The 20513-nt window shown below is 40.8% G+C and overlaps 1 protein-coding gene across 1 annotated transcript; it reads left to right on the plus strand.

Annotated features, from left to right (window-relative positions):
- Window positions 1–444: 444 nt before the first annotated feature.
- Window positions 445–19211, plus strand: LOC146670630 (butyrophilin-like protein 2). The gene is made up of 5 exons (XM_085407643.1): window positions 445–618; window positions 2687–3028; window positions 6103–6369; window positions 18828–18944; window positions 19138–19211. The coding sequence occupies exons 1-5, from the start codon at window positions 543–545 to the stop codon at window positions 19209–19211; spliced, it is 876 nt and encodes a 291-aa protein (XP_085263769.1). The 5' UTR covers window positions 445–542.
- Window positions 19212–20513: the final 1302 nt, after the last annotated feature.

Here is a 20513-nt window from a genome sequence, read left to right on the forward strand (position 1 = left end):
TTGGAAATCATATCAAATTATTTACATTTTTATTTTGAAGTAGTCAGAGGTAAGTCCTACTAATTGCTAACCTTGCCATCGTTTTTTCTTTGTTTTATGCAGCTTTCATACAGATGTAAGGGGGGAAAAAACAACCAACAAAGGTAATATAGTAACGCTTAACTATTTATTTTATTTTATTTTAGTAATCTTCAAGAGTCAAAAGCTGCAGCTGGCTTTGACCATAAAGGCTGCAGTGGGAGATGCTCCTCTCCTCTCTTACATCAGCCTGTATCTGTTTCTATAAACAGACTCTGCTCATTAATCTTCCTCCTGTCACTGTTTCTGTATAACTGTCACTGATATTATAAAGGTGAAATCTAAAAGTCCATGACGCTGTGACGTAATACACCGGAAATTATGGCAGATATGGCGGAGTGCTTTAAGACACTAGAAACTGAAACTGTTTTTTTACTGCGTCAGTGCTGAGAGGAGAGGGGTGGCTCGGATCTTGGTTACACTGAATAGTTGCCGTATTTGATCCTCAGAGGGTTTCTGCAGACATGGAGCTTCTAGCACTTCTGTTTCTGAGCTTCTGTTTCCTGACTTTGTCCGGACGGACGTTTGCTGCTGAATCCGGTAAGAAGCTCATTGATTTAAACTGATCATTTGTGCAGGCACAGTCATGTTTCACAGCAGCGGATGGAGCTTTAACGATGTTCAGGCTGCTGCTGTAGCGGGTGGATGACTGCGGCATTTACACCTGTGACATCAGCGTTTAACGCAGCCGCATTTTGATGTTGAAATAATGAGCAGATAAATGTGCGGCAATTCTACAACAGTATGAAAATGTTCTTTTTATTTTTTACGATCAGATTATCTCATTATTTCACCCTGACTTTTTTTCAGGTGTGGCGTATTTGTTTGTGTTTCCTGCAAACACACGTGTGTTTTATTTTTTCTTTACAAACTGAAACAATTGAGATTCAGATACATCAACAATGATATAAAATTATTATTATTATCCTTAATTAGTAAAATGAGGACAGAAGTCATCCATAAACACATAAGTAGGCAAGTATATAAAGTTCATTTTTCCTTGTATGTGTTACTACAGCTCCACCTGCTGCCAGTTTTAAAGGGAGTGGCACAGCCAGGCCCCAAAAGGATGGAGAGTGGCTCTACCCTGTTTCCATTTCCTGAGGTTTTAGAGTTAAAACACTGTGTGGCCCATTAACATGAGGCTGTTACTGACTCTGATGTGCAGCTTCAAACTGGCAGATTTTTGAGAGCTCAGCTGGTGAAAAGGACGCAGACTGGATGTGTTTCAAATCTGTATCAGTGAAAAATGTTTGGCCTCACAGTGTTGACACTGTTGCTGCCTGAATGTGTGATAACCTCTGATGAGCCACCTGGTCCTGGTGAGCTGGTTGGGGGCAGGATTATGTTCACTTCTACCTGTTTATATGAATTTTTTATGCATTTGCCACACTTTAATAAAAATATCATACGAGAAGAACTGCAAGACCAAAATGCTCATGAGACACTTTCTGAAACTCTGCTTGTTTAGCATGTAGTTAAAAGCCAGTCTAAACCTAACACCAGCACATGTGGCTCACTGGTGACCTGCTGGATATTAAGAGGTTGATAAATTCCCCGCTATCCTCCTTAATCATGTGAAGATCTTTGCCCCAAACCAGAAATGAATTTACAATCTTTCCACACAGCTTTGTAGTAACTTGCAGTATTTGATGGGGCCTTAAACTTTAAAATGAAATCCTTCTGAGGAGGCTGAAAACAGCACAAATGCTGCAGTCAAATGCTAACAGCTGGTAAAACATGACAACAGTATGATAACAGAGTAAATGCCTGTAGGTCGGCTGAGGAGTGTGGCCAAAAACAGAAAGACAAAAATCAGAACAAAGAAAACCAAGCAGCAGCTCACAGACATGTCAGGGCTGCTGTCAGCTGTAATGTTATAGAAAACTGTTACAGTTATAAAGCTGCTGAGGATTCAGAATATTTCTAAGATTAGAAAAGTAATCATGAATAAGCCGATATTTCTATTTACAGAAAAAAATTTATACAGTGTCATCACATATATGTTACTCAGGTGGAGCTGTGTGTTGGTAGGATGGAGGAGCATTTCATGTGGATGCAGTCATATTAGCAGAAATAAATATTCTTATTTATTCTCTTTAATGGACCTCACCCTCTGACGTCTGTAAACAGTAATGTAATACATGCAGTAAAGATGAGCTATTATACTCATTTCCAGCTCCATGTTTTATTCTTGGACACTACTGGAACAGTTTATCCCAGTCTGGGCCTTGGTGCAGCCTCTGAGTTAGTCCTCTCTGTAACAAGCTCTTCAGCTCCTTCAGCTTCTATTTAAATCAGTCATACAAACTGTGGCGCTACAGGTGGGACTGTGATGACAACAGGAAAATATGAAGGGTAACTAAACTAAATAAATATGAATTCTTGTTGTAGGAAAAAATAAAGAAGTGTTTTAATTGTGAATGCATTGTGATGTTTATATGTTTTTAATCTTCGTGAAAGCTACAAATCGAGTCTGAACTGTTTTTTAGTTTCTGAAATAAAAACGTTGAGCTTTAAGCCAATTTTCTTCTGATCGGCTGCCCCTGCCTCATACCTGACTTTTCTTCTATCCTTATCCCTGTTTAAAACATGCTTTGTCTTTCAGAGACACCTGTGGCCAGAGTGACTGTGCGAGAAGATGATGATGTTATTTTACCCTGTTCCCTCGACACCAATGAGAACATTGAGTCAATGCTGTTTGACTGGGTTAAGGAAGTCCCTCGAAAGGAGGTGTTCATGTATCGTAATCGCAGTCATTACAATAATGTTCTGCCAGGTCAAGATGTGGAGTTCAAAGGTCGAGTCTCACATTATCCAGAAGAGCTGATGTACGGAAACGCCTCCATAAGACTAAAACAAACTAGGCTGGAGGACAAAGGCACCTATACCTGTATATTCCCAGAAATAAAGCCCAGTGAAAAAATCTTCCGCATTGAGCTTGTTGTTGGTGAGTGCTGTTATAAACCAGCTGATTATTTACAGATGAAACAGTCAGCATGCACTACTGGCAGGGCCTCACTCCTACAGCACACCTGCAGTGATATTTGCAATATTTGGTGAAAAAGACTGAGACCTTCCCATGTGCATGCTGCACCTGCGCCATATCAAAAATCTGAAGTGCCCTAAAAAAATAAAATCTCTGTGAATGCAGCTATAAACACTGCATTTATTTGACTGCCAACTTAATGAGAACCTACCACTACTAACCTGTTTCTTTTTCCTTTTCAGAGCCTGTATTAACTTGTTAGAGCCTCTCACAGTCATGTGCACTTCTGCATGTCTGGAACTACCAGAATAAACTTTTTAATAATTTCTAAACCTTAAATAGCAAATAACTGCCTGTTTCAACACTGTGAAGTAAAATCTGTGATCTTTAATGTAGTCTGTTAATTTTACCTTTAGCTCTGACACAGATCATTTGTTAGAGGATTATACAGGAAATCACTGAAGCCTTTATATTTTTAAGCTTTTACTTCATATTTTAAAGACAGGTAATCGGTCATTATAAGGGCTACAAGGCTGAAATTTACAGGATACCATCTTCTTTTAATCTACAATAAATGTGCCAAGTGTCATGCTGATATTCTGAATTAACTTAAAGATATTAAAGATATTAATTCAAATTGCAAAGCAGAGAATCTATGACAAATTATTTCTAAACTCCACAAAAATCTCTTCAAAGTTAACAAATAATAAGGATTCATTCAGGTTTTTTACATTTTACGTGTTCCTAGATGCTAAACTCAACTTCAAAACGATGTCCTAAATACTTAAAACAAAGATTCACACATTTATTATACTTTAATCGGGTCTTTTTTGACAAATTAAATACTTTTCTTTGATTTGTTTTCGTTCCATCGTAACAGCGAATCCAACTACTTTATCATCCATATATGGTCAGACAGGTGATTTTCCCGGCTTCAAACTGAGAGTGGTTTCACTGCGGTGACTTTCTACTGGATGAGAGCAGCTGTCAATCAAACACCCACGTAGCTCTCGTAATGATGCTCATTTCTGATTGGCTGACTGAATTAATAGTGTCGCGAGGTCGTTATATTATGTCCGCAATCGATGCTGATTGATTAATTTTGCTCGTGGGTGTTTCCTGATATCAGAGAAGTTACAATAATTATTACAAATTAGTCGTCGAAGCTTTTAATTTGCTTTTAATCTTCTTATTTTAAAAGTTTCTGTAACTCCGATAAAACTTTACAAGAGAATAAATTCTCTTTTTTCTGGATGTCTTTACTCCCGGTTGAATTTAAACGAGCGGAAGTTAATCTGTGAGTTTTGTTCGTTAAAACGAGCTCATATTTGTCTTTAAATGTCTATTTTTGGTCCGATTGACGACTTTCTAATGGTGATGCAACATGCTAACCTTAACGTTATTAACTTTTTACTGACGTAAATAAAGACCTAAGTGTTTTATGTCGTAAATTATCTTTTTTGACATTCGTGAATCTACTGAAAAAAGAATATATCAGCTTTCAAACGACGTGGTTTACGACTGTATCTTTGTTTCCGTTCAACAGGAGAATATCACGTATCTTCATTTATTAATTTTACATCTACAATTAGGTCGCATACAACCTCTGCGTTTCAAAAGGTTAAAGATCCGAAACTTTCCAGGTGAGTCCTGATGATACTGATGATAACATGCTCGTTTGTTTTTATGTGAACGTGTAAGTAGGAAAAGACAAACAGGCACTTGTTTTGGTGAGAACTACATAAGGTCTAAAGATTATCTTTATTAACAGTCCACGGTTAAAGCAAAATGTTTATGATATTGTTTTTATCCGCACATAAAAAAAATTATGCTACAATGTTGGTGTGCTAGACATATGGGGATTATAATTTTTTAATTGTTTTTAATTGTCTCTAATTGTCTTTTAAGACACTTGTTCTAGTTTTATTTTGCTGTTGTTGCTGTTGTCGTTTTTCATTTGTCTTTAGAAGCCAAATGAAAGGTTTAAAAGGTTTGTGTAACAACAGCAAAAATCCTTCTGTCCTTAGCAGGTTTTAAAATTAGGTAAATACAACCTGAGATGAATAACAATCTAAGCAACATATTCAACTGTCCATTTTTTTTTTTTTTTTTTTACTTGAGCCAAAATGCAGCAGCAGCATGTGAAAAACTAAGCATACAGCATGATTCAGCAGCTTGTAGAACCACCTTCAGCAGAAATAACTTGAAGTAATCATTTTTTTTGTCTGACTTTATCAGGCTGTCACATCATTGGATGAATTTTAGCCCACTTTTCTTTACAGAATTGCTTCATTTCATTGAGGTTTGTGGGCATTTATTTATGCACAGCACTCTTAAGGTCCCACATTAACCAGCACGATTCTTTTGTTTTCCAGCCATTATGTTATAAATTTGCTGCTGTGTTTGGGATGCTTGCATTATAATTACAGCTTTTTTGTATGATTGTCCCAGTTAAGTGTTTCAGATCAAACAAATGAAGATATTAGACAAAGATAACATAAGTAAACACAAAGTCCAGTTTCTAAATCAAGGTGCTCATTATTAAGGGAAATCTTTTCCTCCTTGGCATTGTGTTTACACACATCTGAGTGCTCCAGAGAAGACCCAACAAAATCTGTGCTTTAATTGAGGTGTGCAGACTCAGTCACGGGGTGAGCTTGGTTCTGCTAGAGGTTTGTCTTTGTTAAATGGGAGTTTTTCTTTCCCACTGTGGTCAAGTGCTTGCTCATAGAGGGTTGTCTAATTATTAGGGGTTTCTCTGCATTATTGTAGCATCTCTAGCTTAGCGCCTTAGGTGACTGTTTGTGTAATTTTGTGCTATGTAAATAAAATGTAACTGAAATGAATTCCTCTGGAAACAGTAAGGGTATACTTAATATTTTCACATACTGTTTTCTGGATTTTGGTTTAGTTTTTGTTAAATAAATAATAACATGCCGTAACATGTCATGTATTATTGTTAATATGAGGATGTATTTAAATAATTGATTGTGGCTATGTAAACTAGTTGTTTGTTGTCTATGATGTGTTCACAGGTGCAGCTCCAGAGCCTTATGTCACAATACTTAAAGAAAAGGGGCTGCTGCAGTGTAAGGTTCCAGGTGCTTCTCCTAAACCCACAGTTAAGTGGAGGGACAGTGACAACAAAACACTTCCTACTAAGACGGTGCAGGATGAAGAACAACAAGGTCGCTTCCACGTCATGGTCCAGACTACTGTAACTGAGCCTGGCTGTTATCACTGTGTAGCCACACAGATGGAAAAGTGGCATCGGATTTCTTCAGAGATCTGTGTGCATGATGGTGAGTGGGATATAATTCTTCAAAGAAGTTTGAAGATCAAAGTATGAATATGTGCTTAGATTGAACACTAAGAATGTGGTCTGGGAGGAAAGGCTGAAAGCTAAATTATGAAAACATGAACATAAAAAAAAGATTTGGCTTCAGTAGAGACTATGTGCATGCTGGAAAAAAGCTGTCAGCTCCTAACCTAATGTTAAAAAACTAAACTCACAAAAATATACTGTATATTATAAAATATGAACATTGCTGTTGTGACTGATTTGTTTATGAACTCTCACATGATGCCCCAAGCTCACATCAATATCTTGATGTCTTTTTAAACCTGAGCATGCTCACAGGCTCTTGAAATAACACTCCTCATGGTAAATCTTACTCTGCTTTATTTTTAATTTTTAAACGTTAATATAACGTTTATATATATATATATATATATATATATATATATATATACACACACACACACACACACACACACACACACACACACACACACACACACCTTAAAGGATGCATATGCTCAAAAAGGATCCCATCCCTCAGTGTAATTCAAATTTCTAATAACTGTTGGTGCTTTTCTTTACCCTAAAACACGTTGTTACTCACATCTGTGCCCACAATAGCTAAACAAAAAGAAATGTGATTAATTGCCATTGCTCTTATATAATCTATGTTGTGTTCACAGGTGCAGCTCCAGAGCCTTCTGTCACAAATCTCGATCAAACAAATGACTGGGCGCTGCTTCAGTGTGATGTTAAGGGTGCTTACCCCAAACCTACGGTGGAGTGGTGGGACAGTAACAATCAAATCATTCCTTCTGAGGAGCCGCAGGTCTCTAAAAAAGGAGAGCACTTTTACGTCATCCTCAAAACTACTGTGAAAAAGACTGGCCGCTATCGCTGTGCTGCCACACAGAAGGACATCCACCATCAGATATATAAGGAAATCAATGTACAGTTAAATGGTGAGTGACATTTTAATCATCAAACCATTAAAATAATCATTGATTTAGAAAAATGGGAATAAGTGCTCAGATTTTTTTTGTCTGCACAGAAACAAAAGGTTAAATAGTTAAATCATAACTATGTGAGGTCCAATGTCTAGAAAATGTTTCTCAGGTGAAAAAAGAAGGGGTGTGTGATAAAACACTGCAGCAGACAGATTCACTGGAACTGAACCACGAAGTAACTTTAGTCTGAATTCAACTCATAAATAATTTTGTTTGTATATAAGACTTCTTACAGGTATCACTGTAGTGGCGATTCCATATGTTTGTCCAACTAAACATCCAACAATTTAAACTCAACGCTGCACTGTGGTGATAGTTTGTATGTGTAACCGCTAAGACTGGTGGATCTAAATCTTTACCACAAAGTCAACATACAAGAAGAAGGGGAGTGAGTGGGTCAGCGCTCAGGGCACAGAGATAAAGTCGGCCTTAAACACACCATTTATTTCTATGGAAAAAGACAATAAAAAGAACGTTCTCAATACGCTACAAACCCTGCCGGCAGAAATAAATATACACTATCCAAAAAATACTACAACGTTTCCCATATGCTAAAATTCCCCCCACAGTCCCGTAATCCCACAGTCCAGCCACGCTCGGGCAAATGTTTCTTATCTGAAAGAACCAGGAGAGGAATTCCTCTTCCGGGATGGAAATCACGCCAGCCAGAAGACCAAGGAGGGGGCTCCTGTCGCAGACCTGTCTCCTCCTGACGACGCATCACCGCACAGTCCCGCCCCACTCCACACCTGAACACGGCCTCCCTCGTAGCACCGCCAGATGCAGGCAGAGGCGCACATCCCTGCCCTGCTATGGATTTCACGCGCCGCCTCCCCACTGTCGCTATTCCTGCCGTTGATACTGGATCGCCGTGTTCCCTTGGCCTCTCTGTCGCCGAATGACTCGTGGCACACCACAGTCAGGCAGCAGGTCCTTCGTTACTTATGCTGGCTTGCACACGTTTCTTTTCCTCCTGCTCATTTTTCGTGCGTCTCATCCCCCTGTCTCTGCACTCACCATCCCCTTTAACAGGTCAGTCAGCCACCTCGGGGAACGCCCCCACCTCCACGGGTGCCTACTATACAAATTTCAAAATAATAAAAATAAAGAATAAATAGCTCCAACACTCCGGCCCCTAATTGTGCATACAATCACAATTACTTTAAAGTTCTTAAAAAAGGAGCTATTCCCTTTTTCCCCATATCCTTAATCTTCTTTGATGATGTGACTTCTTCCAGTAGCAAAAGAAGTTTTGCCACTGGCCTTTCCAAAACACTGGTCTTTGTTTGTAGTCTCACAGAACGCACCAAGCCTTTTGTATCCCGGTTTACACTTAAGACTTTTGCTATCATCCATGATCCTCTTGGAGCGGTAGCATCTGCAATCAAGACAATATCTCCAGGTATAAGACATCTTTTAGTCCTCGTCTATTTTTGTCTTTCTTGCATCAGAGGTAGGTACTGAGAAAGCCATCTCTTCCAGAACAGTTCTGCCATGTACTCTACCTGTTTCCACCTTTTCCTGACATGAAGTTCACTTGAATCAAACAGTCCTGGTGGTAAAACTGGTTTGTTTTTCAGCAACAACAAATGATTGGGTGTCAGTGCTTCAAGATCATTTGAGTCATCAGAAACTTTGCTAAATTGTGTGTTGTTCAATATAGCTTCAACTTCACAGAAAATTGTTTGGAGTCCTTCATCATCTAAAACGTGTTTCTATGAGAACTGAGACTAAAGTATTCCTGGTGGAACGAATGAGATTCTCCCAAACATCCCCTTGGTGAGAGGCTGCTGGGACGGTAAAGTTGCATTTGATGCCATCTTTTTAAGGAGACTTTGTCCTCTTTTAACTCTTATAGGCCCAAAGTAGTCCACTCCAACATTTGTGAATGGAGCTGCGTCTGGCAGGACTCTTTCTTTGAGCAGATATGCCATCTTTTGTTCAACAACCTTTGTTTCTTCACAGGATACATGTGCTCTTCCTGCATATCCCAACATTTGATGGATATGTCGTGAAATCAGTGTTGACACATGCATATCCTTTGCCAAAATTGCAGGATGCTTTGCTTCCACGGGTATGGCTGCTTAATTCAATCGGCCACCCACTCTAAGGATTTCTGCATTCAATACTGGGTCGACCTTGTAGAGAGAACTTCCCTTCGAGACTGCTTTGAGGCCACTGTTGATTAAAGTAATTTCGGTTTTAAATTTCTGTTGTGCATACTGAATAATAGCTTATTCTACCTTTGCCAAATCTTCCGGAGTCAAATATTCTTTCTTCAGAGTGGTCTTAAATTGATCCATTCTTGTTCCCATTTCTTTCTTTTTTATTTTCCCAATCATTCTTATTCAGATCTGCAGCAACAAACTTTTTCCCCTTTCGTCCAAGCAACACCAAGGTCTCTTTCAGCTTTAAAAGACAAGGCTGCCAAAATTTTAAGTTTTGTCCAAGATGAGTAAGTAGGTAAGTATAATTTTAATTATATAGCACCTTTCTAGACAAAAGATCTCAAAGTGCTTCACACAGAGATAACAAGATATAAAACCAGACGAAAAGTTAACGGAATGCAATTCTAAAAAGATGTGTCTTAAGTAGTTTTTTAAAAGAGTCCACATATCTTAAGCTTAGAGGGAGAGATTTCCACAGTCTGGGGGCCACAGTGGCAAAAGCTCTGTCTCCCTTAGTTCTCAGCCTTGTATATTGTATAACAAGTAGACCCTGATCACATGACCTCAGGGACCTGGTAGGGACAAAGGGCTGTAAAAGTTCAAAGATGTAAGCTGGTGCTTGTCACTGAAGAGCTCTAAAGGTCAGAACCAGAATTTTAAAATGGACTCTGAATTCAATGGGCAGGCAATGGAGCTGTATTAGTAACAGCATCACGTGTGAGTTCTTGGGTGATTTGGTCAGAAGCCTGACCTCCCTGCTCCTCTGATGATCTTTCATTAAAGTAACAATTGTATTGTTTAATCAGAATTTCTTCAAGATGCTCGACAGAGAGATCCTATTGGCTGTTACAGCAGTGAAGTTGTTTTTATTTTTGCTGTTACTTCCAGTGCGCAGGGGACCATTTATGACCCAGCCAACTTTGGTTTCCACAGCATAAGGTCCACCTTCCACATAGTTTATCAACTTTCATGGCTTTAAAACATTTGAAGCATCTGTGCCTATCAGTATTTCCACATCTGCATCAATGATATGAAGTTTAACAGGTTTAAGGTGAGGCCACTGATCAATATCCTCTTGTTGGGGAATATTAATTGTAGAAACTGGCATGGTCTTTCGAGTCAAAACATCTGGCAACTCCATGAAGTCATTTACTTCGAGACCTGACTGGAAGTAAATGCATTATCAGCAGATTGTTTGTCATTATACCCTTTAGGTTTGGTATTTGCCAGGGTTTCTGTAAAGAATGTACCTGAACTTCCAGGATCCAGAAATGGACATGTTTGGACAATTTTATTGCTCTTTTGGCTCTTAACTTGAACTGCAGTAATAGAAAAAAACTGCATCATCTTCATGACGAGCCCCAATATTTTTAGTTGATTGAGTTTGGTCTCCTGGAAAATGCTTTGTTTTTTGTTTTGTTTTTTTCTTTGCTTGGTGGAACTTGAAACTTTAGAGCTGCTCCCAGATTGTGAGTCTTGGATGTTGCCAAAAATGGGATCTGATGGTACTTCTTTTATTATAAAGGCAACCAGATCAGTGAACACTGCTCTGTGACCATTTTGTTCTTGCAGTTCATAGGCAACAACTCTCCATTTTTCCCTTAATTTGTATTGAAGTTTCAAAACAACCATTCTCATGTTTGAGGGCAAATCCAACTCCTTCATATATACAACTTGCTGTGTTAGATTCAAACATCCTTGAAGAAAACGAGAGAATGACTGAAGACCTTTCACATCTTTGCTTTTTATAGGTGACCAGTTCATAATCTTCATGTGTTCAGAGGCAATTTTACTTTCATTTCCAAAATGATCTTCAGCAAGATGTTTAGCCCTGCTCAGGAGGTAAATACTGACAACTATGCACCAAGTCTTTAGGCTGCCCCCTAATGAACTACTCTAAAAAGTGCAAACAGTTGATCCAGTTATCAGTTTTAGCTTCTGTTCCGTTTTCAAAGGCATTCATAAATAATCTATACTGTAAAGGGTCTCCATCAAACACAAGGATGTTTCTGGCTGGGAGGACAGAAGATGCATTTTGTTTTACAAGTAGAGTAGCAATGTCATTTTGTATTTGCATGTTGTTAACAATCTCATTCTGACAGTTCTCAGTCAAAGTAGGAGATTGGAGCTGCGTCGCTTGAGCTGAATCATCAATCTTTACCAAGATCACTCTGTTATAAATGTTAGAGTTGAGTTTTGTCATTTGTGCTAAGATATATATATATATATATATATATATATAACCATTGCTTGTATGCAGGGCTCTAGACTAACTTTTTGACATGGGTGCACCGGTACGCCTAACTTTAATAATTTAGGCGTACCAGCACAAAAGTTAGGCGCACTCAAATTTTTCAACCGCATCGCTTAACACCGCAGTTTTACATGTGCACTTTCTTGGGGGGGGGAAGTCCATACAGACAATATTAATTTCTAAATTATTAACTAACAAGCTTGTGCTTAAAGTGCTTTGTCAATATTGTAGACAATGTTAAACTTAATCATCATCTCGGCTCCTCTGACGACCTGTTTGCTGTTGCATGCTGCTGAAAGGCAGTGGGGAGAGGGGACACTTGGGCAGTGCATTTATTGCAGCATATAATGTGTTTCCTGGATACACTGCTGCTTTTTCAGCATTCAAAGATTGATGGCTCTGTGTCAGAGCACTGGCTATGAATTTCAGACGGATCAGGCCTTAACTTAACAAAAAAGTTATCAATAGTTCTTTTCATCTTTTCTTATTACCCACAGCTACAGAGAGGTCCCGCCCCTGACTATCTCTGGTTGGTTTAGTCCACGATAGGGGCATAATGTGTGTCTGTTGTTGACCACACGGAGAGTTGAGGAGATTTTTTTTTTTTTTTTTTTTTTTTTTTTTTTTTTTTTTGTTACCCGAACAGTGTGCGACCAAATATTTATTTATTTATTTATTTATTTATTTTTTTGGCCTGTCCCGTTTGGCTCTTTTGCATCAGAATTGTTGTCTAAAGGCAAAGAAAGATGCCCAACGGATTTACTTTACCAAATTGACCATCCCAGCCTTGCCGTAATGGTCCATTTGATTCACCTTTTATTGTTTATTTTATTTTCACTTGCTGAATACGGGACAGACTTGACTGGGGGAAAGAAGGGGAGAAAGAAAGAGGGAAAGAGAAACAGCTGAGAAGAGGGACGGGGGAGAAGGGCAAAAGACAAAAACCAACAGAACGGGCAGAGAAAAAAAATGCATATATCAATCACCTGGATCACCTGCTGAGAAAGAAAAAAGAAAACAAGCAGAAGAGAACAAGAGTAATAGAATAAACAACATCACAATGATATATGGGAATATGACAGTAAATACTAAATATTAAACATTATTGTGCGGCACATAAGATCAACAGAACACAGTGTGCTTTGAGGTAGGAGCCAAAAAGGGTGTAGTTTGTGGGTGTGATCACCCGTGTGTACACCTGTGAGCATGGACGCGCTTGTTTTTTGTTTTTTTTAAAAGGTTCCTTCATGTAATAATCTGCTAGAGGGTGTGGGGGGGCCACAGCCCCGTCCTCCAGGGCGTGAAGCAGGTGTGGAGGAGATCAAAACTCCAGACATCCAGAGGCCCCCAGAACACAACAGACCAAGGAAGACCAACAGAGGGGCAGCTGCGCCACTGTCCCAGAAAGAGCTGAGGAGAGTCCCAGATGAGGGCTCACTCAGCAGCCGCGGAGCAGAAGCCAGGGGGGGTTGCAGTGACGCGCCCGTGAGCTCCGCCGGCAGCCAGCCGTGCCTGAGTGACCGAGCCCCAGGCCGAGAGGCCGGGGGCACCCCACCTCCGAAGTGGCCCGAGCGAGCCCCAGGCTCCAGGCCCCGATAAGCAGCTGCCAAGGAGTGAGCCGGTGTGTACCTGGACGCCCACCCCCAGACACAAAGAACCACCAACGCACCGATGTCTGAGGGAGTCCGCCACTGGCAGGGGAAGTGGTGGTAGGGGGAGATAGGCCTCCAAACCTTGGAGGGCCTGAGATGTCCCCAGAGAGGTGGCGTCTGACACCCAACCTGACATATAGACACAGACATACAGGCACACACAGATACAAACATCCATTCCCACCCTCATGCTCTCATATGCACTTACTCCACACTCAACCAACGTGGAGACAGACATAAAGAGACGCTGTACACACGATCACACTCCCCAAGCGTACTCTACGAACCGGGTCTAGGTACCCTTGCCCCTGGAGGGGGGAACTGCACCCAGACCCAGGTGGTGTTACCCTTTTCCCTGCGGTGGGGGGAGGCAGACCGCCCCGACTCCGCAGCAGCAGGGAGGCCCCACACTCCAGACCGCAGTCGGATGGCCAACTCCTCCTCCTAGCCCCCCCCCCCCCCCCGCTCCAGTAGGCCGCAGAGAATGGGGGTGAGAGAAGACTCCAAACCTCCCTCCACCCGCTCATTGTAGTGTTGATGCATGTGTGTTCTAAGGTGCCTTTAAAACCCAGGAGGGCATGGAGCCACCTGCCAGAGAGCAGCAGGTAAGCGCATGGTCCCTCCTGCTGGCCTTCAATGTCTACGTGTATTTAACCTTGAGAGGTGGGCAACGACGCCAGGGGTGAGGTGTACACCCTGATGGTAATTTGGATTCCGTGTATCGTGCCCACCCCCAAGATCCTATATGTATGTGTAATGAGAGTGTGAGTAATGTGAATGTCTAAGTTGTGGGATAAAATTGAGGCAGAGGCAGCCAGAAGGGGACAGGGGGGGGGGGGGGGGGTAGCCTCCTCTGCACCCTGGTGACATACCCCTACTCCAAGGTCCTGCATGTGTGGGTGGTTGTGGTGGAGCGGGAAGAGGGAGGCAGCTGGAGATGGGGAGGGAAGGAAGGGAGGGGCAAGTGACCCCTCCCTGGGGCCAGCTCCCCCGCTGACCCCAGTAGGCACCCCCATACTCCGCGACCCGCCAGGGAAAGGGGGCCCAGGCCCATCCAGACCGGCTATCTTGCAACATTTTGCTAATGCAGTAAACCCACTATCAGCAAGGCTAACAGTGATGGTTATTTGCAAGATGTGAGCAACACAAGGCATGTGTTGGAATGGGAGGTGTCTTACGGCAGCCACCATGGTTCGTGCACTGTCTGTTCCAATTGTGGTGACCTTTTGTTGAATTCCCCATTCCTCTGCCATAGCGAGAAACTGCTCAGCGAAGTTTTTGGCATAGTTTCTGGTGTTTGTCTTCCACACAGTCAGGACTGTAGATTCCATGTGCCATCTTTGACATCAACAATATGTGCATTGACTCCCATGTAATTGGAATTACTAATGGAAGTCCACTGATTCCCAGTAGCCACAAAGTCTGCTTTCTGTAATGCATCTAATTTTGCTTGCTTTTCAGTAGGGGTGGGTTTTTATAATCGATTTATCGATTAAAATCGATTCTGGCTTGGATAACATAAAATCGATTCATTAAAATCCTGAATCGATTTTTTTAATATCAATTTATTTTGCCCGAAATGCCAGAATCTCTGGTGACATCTCACAAAATTTCAAGAACCACCAAACAGCTAAGACAGTAAATGAGAGCAGGAACACGGATTCTGCACAAAGACTTAAACACACAGCGCGACCTGCGGATCAGAATCAGTTAGATGTCGCTTTTCTCACGGTCGGGGATGAAAGCCGACAGCTCGCTGATTCTGATCTGTTGGCGGGTCCGCGCTTTGTGTTCACGCCCTTTATGAGCCGATTCTAAAGCCGTTAGTTTGATCTCTCTCCAAACAATATTGACCGAACCAGCAGCAAAAGAAGATCCAAACTACGCTTCACATAAACATCGTCATGAATTCACTCTGACTTTTACTGTTTTGCTTCCACCGCGATGCACAGCTCTATATCCCTCTCTCTCTGTTTTCTGCATTATTCCCTTGCTTGTTACCCACAAGTCTACTGTTGTTTACAGGCTGTCGGCCGCTGTTTTTTTTCCCTTTTACATTCTTCCGAAAAGAAAACCTCATTTCTGCCGTTCAATACTGAACAAATTTAAACTTTTTAAAATTATGCAAAATGCTTAGACGTGTCTCTAATAAAACCGCTGTAACGTCAAAGGTAACGTTCATATGTTGATTAATTGTTTTCTTTCGTTTCTGATGTACTGCAGAATATTTTTATAAAATCCCAGGCCAGGACCTTCATGTTTTTCTGTGTTTTATCTTCAGGTACTTTGACACAAAGGCATCTGCTGTGACGCTTACACCTTTGATAAAGTCTTGCGTGTGTCAGCTTCCTTTTTATTGATACAAAAATATGTAAATGTACTGATCTGAATTGTAATATTTCTGACTGTCAAAATTTCCCAGATTTAAATTGAATCGTGGATCGAATCGATTCAGGACCTTGTGAATCGGAATTGAATCGATTCTAGAAATCAGTGACGATACCCAGCCCTACTTTTCAGTATCATAAAGCTGTGGAACTTTACTTGAAATTGTCTTTTGACAAGGTAGTTGGAAAGTTAGATTACCTGACGTTAACTGTAGCACATTTTCTAACCTGTTATCTTCTACCACTGATAGTGGTCTACAGTCCAGAGCAATCTATTTGACTGAAATGAGTAATTTATCAAGTTTGGGCTACAGACACCTTTTCTTGGTACTCGAACTGGGACTGCTAGCACTAACACTAACCACGCTTTTATCAAGGTTTCAGTCGGGCTAGGACTGATCGGAGGCAAATGAAATGAAACACGCTTTCTTCTGTTTCTTTGTAGCCCTAATGTGTATATCAGTCTAATCGGTATACCAGGAAATTGTGCGTTGACAAAAGTTCCCTTTTGCTTGAAATACAAAGTGTGATTTAACACGTTAAATTCCTACCCCTACTTACTATTCATCTTTGATTGAAGAAAATAAAAACAACCAAAGTGACTGGACTTTTTAAAGTTTCTTGTGATGATGCATCCGAGAAGCTTCTTCAGTTCTAAGACCAATTGGTAGAGAGTCCCAGGTATTTAAGCCCTAGTGGGAGTGGTCCCTAAGAGGATCTTTAACCACTGTTGATCATGTACATAATCACATGAAAACAGGTGGGGGTCAATATCAGCAGAGGTTTCGGATGAAACCATCGTGAAGACCTTGCCTCACCCTATCATGTGACCCATTGAATTGAAATGACATGACAAAAGATGTGAGTGGGCGTAAAGGTGTCTGGAAAGGGATCTAAAAGCTGGATTGTAGGTGGCAGACAGTTGGTGTCGTAAACCACCCTTTCTGTACAAAGATAAATGAAATGGTAATGGGATGTATTTGTACAGCGTTTTACTTAGTCCCTGAGGACCCCAAAGCGCTTTACACTACATTCAGTCATCCACCCATTCACACACACATTCACACACTGGTGATGGCAGCTACATTGTAGCCACAGCTGCCCTGGGGCGCACTGACAGAGGCAAGGCTGCTGGACACTGGCGCCACCGGGCCCTCTGATCACCACCAGTAGGCAACTCCTTTCCCTCCTTTCAAAACATCTTTCTTCTCTGTCCAAAATGTGGACATTGTCATCCTCGAAAGAGTGACCTTTGACCTTTAGATGCAGATGGACAGCCAAATCTTGTCCTGTCGAAGTGACTCTTCTATGTTGTGCCATACATTTATGGAATGGCTGTTCGGTCTCTCCAATGTAGAGGTCTCTAAGAGGTCATGCTTGGAGAATTCTCTCCTGAGTTTCTCTGATAAATCTGCTATATAGGGGCTGACAATGTTGTTCCCTTTGTCCTTCTGTTTCTCCCTAGTTGGTTATCCCAGTTGGGCTTTCATTAAATCAGCAAAGATGCACGGTAAAGAAGGTCACACCACCATGTTATAAGAGCTTTCTTTATGTGCGCGCTCCTTAGAAGAAACTTCTTCTGGCCGGTGTTGCCCCATTTTAGCAATATAAACATACAGTAATACAGAACCCCAACACATCGAAAACTCCACTGAATTCACCAACAAGGTCCAAAAACTTATACTGGATCCAGATGAAACCAGTCTCCTTCGTTAGTTATAACATAAACACAGTGAAGCTGGAGAATGAACGCTAACTTTTTTCCCCTCGATAAAAGTTAAAGTGAGGGTTCCCGATGATTAGGGACCAATGCAATGGCATGGCAGGATGCTATAAACGGACCAAACTTCAGTCAGGAGAACAACTGAGATAATCCATCCACAATACGAGGTTAGTCATTAATATACTGCAACAACATGGGAATAGAACAGCTGCGAGAGGATTCAACATTAATGAATCAATGTTACGGAAGTGGAGGAAGGACGGTTTTTGGCTTTCCTCATATTCCAAAACGTTCTTCGTCTCTTCGCTATTGCTGTCGCCCGGCATAATTTGCAGATGATATTTTTCTGTTTAACCTCCTAGGACCTGGCATCCACATATGTTGACATCACATTTTGTGTTGTCTAGACCACAATAAATTTTGCTCTACAACCACCTGATATCCACTTACGAGGACATTATACTGCCACTGTACTATCGAAATTTAAAACGAATGGCCTCATATGTGGATATCAGGCCCTTGTAGAGCAAAATAAGGTAAAAAGATAATTCTTTATTTTTACATTCATCAGGTCCCAATCAGCCCAAATAGCAAAGAGAAATTAAAAATGCATGCCATGAAAGAGTTTGGGTCTCAGGAGATTAACATCCAACTGCTTAAACCCAAACCAGGTGCATATTACCAACGTCACACCGGTTTTCTTTATGAACACCTCCTCCTCCCCATGCTTGCAGCCGCTGCGATGCTTTCGACCAAACAGGCACAGCTTGATGACACATTGATCAACATGGGCTATCGCGTTAGGGTGGTATAGTCAAAATCTCTACCATTGGCCAAATTCATATTGTTTCTACCGCATACCGTTTATATCGCCCACCCCTACACACACCCACACTGTAGGAGGTGCTAACCTTAAAGCTTAACTATGGTCATTTCCTGGTCCATTACCAGGTTCACAGAAGAATCTAGTAAGTCCATCACAGGCTCACTCAGATTACAACCTTGATTACAGACTTGCACATGTTTTCAGATTTGAGGCTCAGCAGGAGGAAAGCAGGAGTCTCTGAGCAGCAGCCCAGAGATTCAAAAACATCATCATCGCTGCTTTGAGCAAAATCAGAACCAACCTGTTAGCTGGGGAGACGGGCAAGAGGAAACAGGATGTTAGATCCATGCTGGCATCACTGAGCTTGCTATTTAAACCTGCTGTCAGTTCCTGATATGCAGTCACATTCTGAGTTACACAAATGTTTTCTCTTCTGTTTCAGGGCTCCCTGAATGGGCTGCCATACTCATCGGTGGTTTTATTGTTGTCGTTATTGTTGTTGCTGTTGCTGTTGGTGTTGGTGTTGTGCTTAAGGTTAAAGGCTACAGTTTGAAGAAAGGTGAGTTTTACTAATGTACTATTTTAACATTCATCATTTATTGCCAGGGATATCACAACTTTTTTTTATAACTCCCTCATGTTAGGTCTTATCCTTTGATTTCTGTTGAAGAAGATAAATACTTTATTTGTATTAACTCAGTGTGTGACCAGTGTAGTTGTGTTTCTTGAATATTGTCATTTCCTTCCTGCAGATTCACAAAGAATGGAAAATGGCCCCTCCTCAGAGCTGGAGAGAAATCTCACCTCTGACTCTGAACAACCTTAAAAACTGTGAAGTAGTGGTCTTTTTAACCTGTTTTTTTTTTTTTTTTTAAATTTAATCAGGAGAGGAAAACAAGTTGGCGCTTTTATTTGTATTTATAATCTTAATAGGTTGTATTTTGTTTTTGTTTTTTTCATTGTACTGAATTACTGATTTATCTCACAGGCCTTGATATTTGGTTATAATATGGACATGGCATGTTTTATGTTATTTTCAGTCTTAAAATCACTGTGGAGTGATGAGGACATTGTAACCGTCCATCCATCCATCCATCCATCCGCTTATCCTTTTTCAGGGTCGCGGGGGGATGCTGGAGCCTATCCCAGTTATCATAGGGTGAGAGGCAAGGTACACCCTGGACAGGTCGCCAGTCTGTCGCAGGGCTAACACACAGAAACAAACAAGCATTTACACTCACATTCCCACTAACTGCATGTCTTTGGACTGTGGGTGGAAGCCGGAGTACCCGGAGAGAACATGCAAACTCCACACAGAAAGACCCCGGCCTGATGGCAGGATTGAACTCAGAACCTTCTTGCTGTAATCGTCCCCATGTTAATATATGCAGTGCACATGTTTCCGTCATTGAAACCTTAGTTTGATCATTTACTGATCATCTCAGTGTTTCCTCCTTTGCTGCAGTTTCATGGCTCCTCCTCCTGACTCCAGATTTGCTAATGACATGAAGATGTTTCAAGAAATCCTCTTTTAAATGCACCCAAGACAGTATAAGGTTTTACTTTAGTTGCCTAACTTTAAGCTTACAGTAATCAGAACTTGCTTCCAAACATGACTTTAACAGTAATTATACTGTCTTGCTGAGATATTGTTAGAATAATATATTTTGACTTTTTCATGTCATCATGATATCTGTTCTTACATAAAAGTGTGCAGCTTTATAAGTAATTTGCTGACCAAACTTTCTCTGACATTCATGTTTTTAATGAGGACAGTGATGGTTTTTTTTTCATCATAATAGATTAAGATAATTGTAACTCGTACAGAATTTGATAAATAATGAGAAATGCAAAATTAAAATTACCCAAGATAAAAAGGACCCTTAATGTTATGACTAGAGAGAACTTAAAATATCAGTTTTGTCAGTCAAAAGCTGTCATACACATGGTGAAAAATCTAAACTTCTCGACTCATATTTAACTCAGGTTATTTAAACTTGTACTCATGTTGGAATACTTGATTAAACTGAACCCTCAGCACTTCTCATGTAAATCAATGTGAATATTTTGCAGATATAAAAATATTTTTGTTTGCCAAGATACACTTGTGCTCGAGTATGTAGTTGTT

The sequence above is a fragment of the Rhamphochromis longiceps genome, linkage group LG5, assembly GCF_057381845.1.
Source record: "Rhamphochromis longiceps isolate RC_006_pf linkage group LG5, R_longiceps_female_GT1.1, whole genome shotgun sequence".
Classification (NCBI taxonomy): Eukaryota; Metazoa; Chordata; class Actinopteri; order Cichliformes; family Cichlidae; genus Rhamphochromis; species Rhamphochromis longiceps.

What these genes read in the sequence shown, in the direction of transcription:
- LOC146670630 (XM_085407643.1), top strand. Translation starts at nt 543, where the DNA reads ATGGAGCTTCTAGCACTTCTGTTTCTGAGCTTCTGTTTCCTGACTTTG. An exon ending in AGAGATCTGTGTGCATGATG is followed by an intron (nt 6,370 to 18,827) that starts GTGAGTGGGATA and finishes CTTCTGTTTCAG; the next exon opens with GGCTCCCTGAATGGGCTGCC. An exon ending in AGGCTACAGTTTGAAGAAAG is followed by an intron (nt 18,945 to 19,137) that starts GTGAGTTTTACT and finishes TCCTTCCTGCAG; the next exon opens with ATTCACAAAGAATGGAAAAT.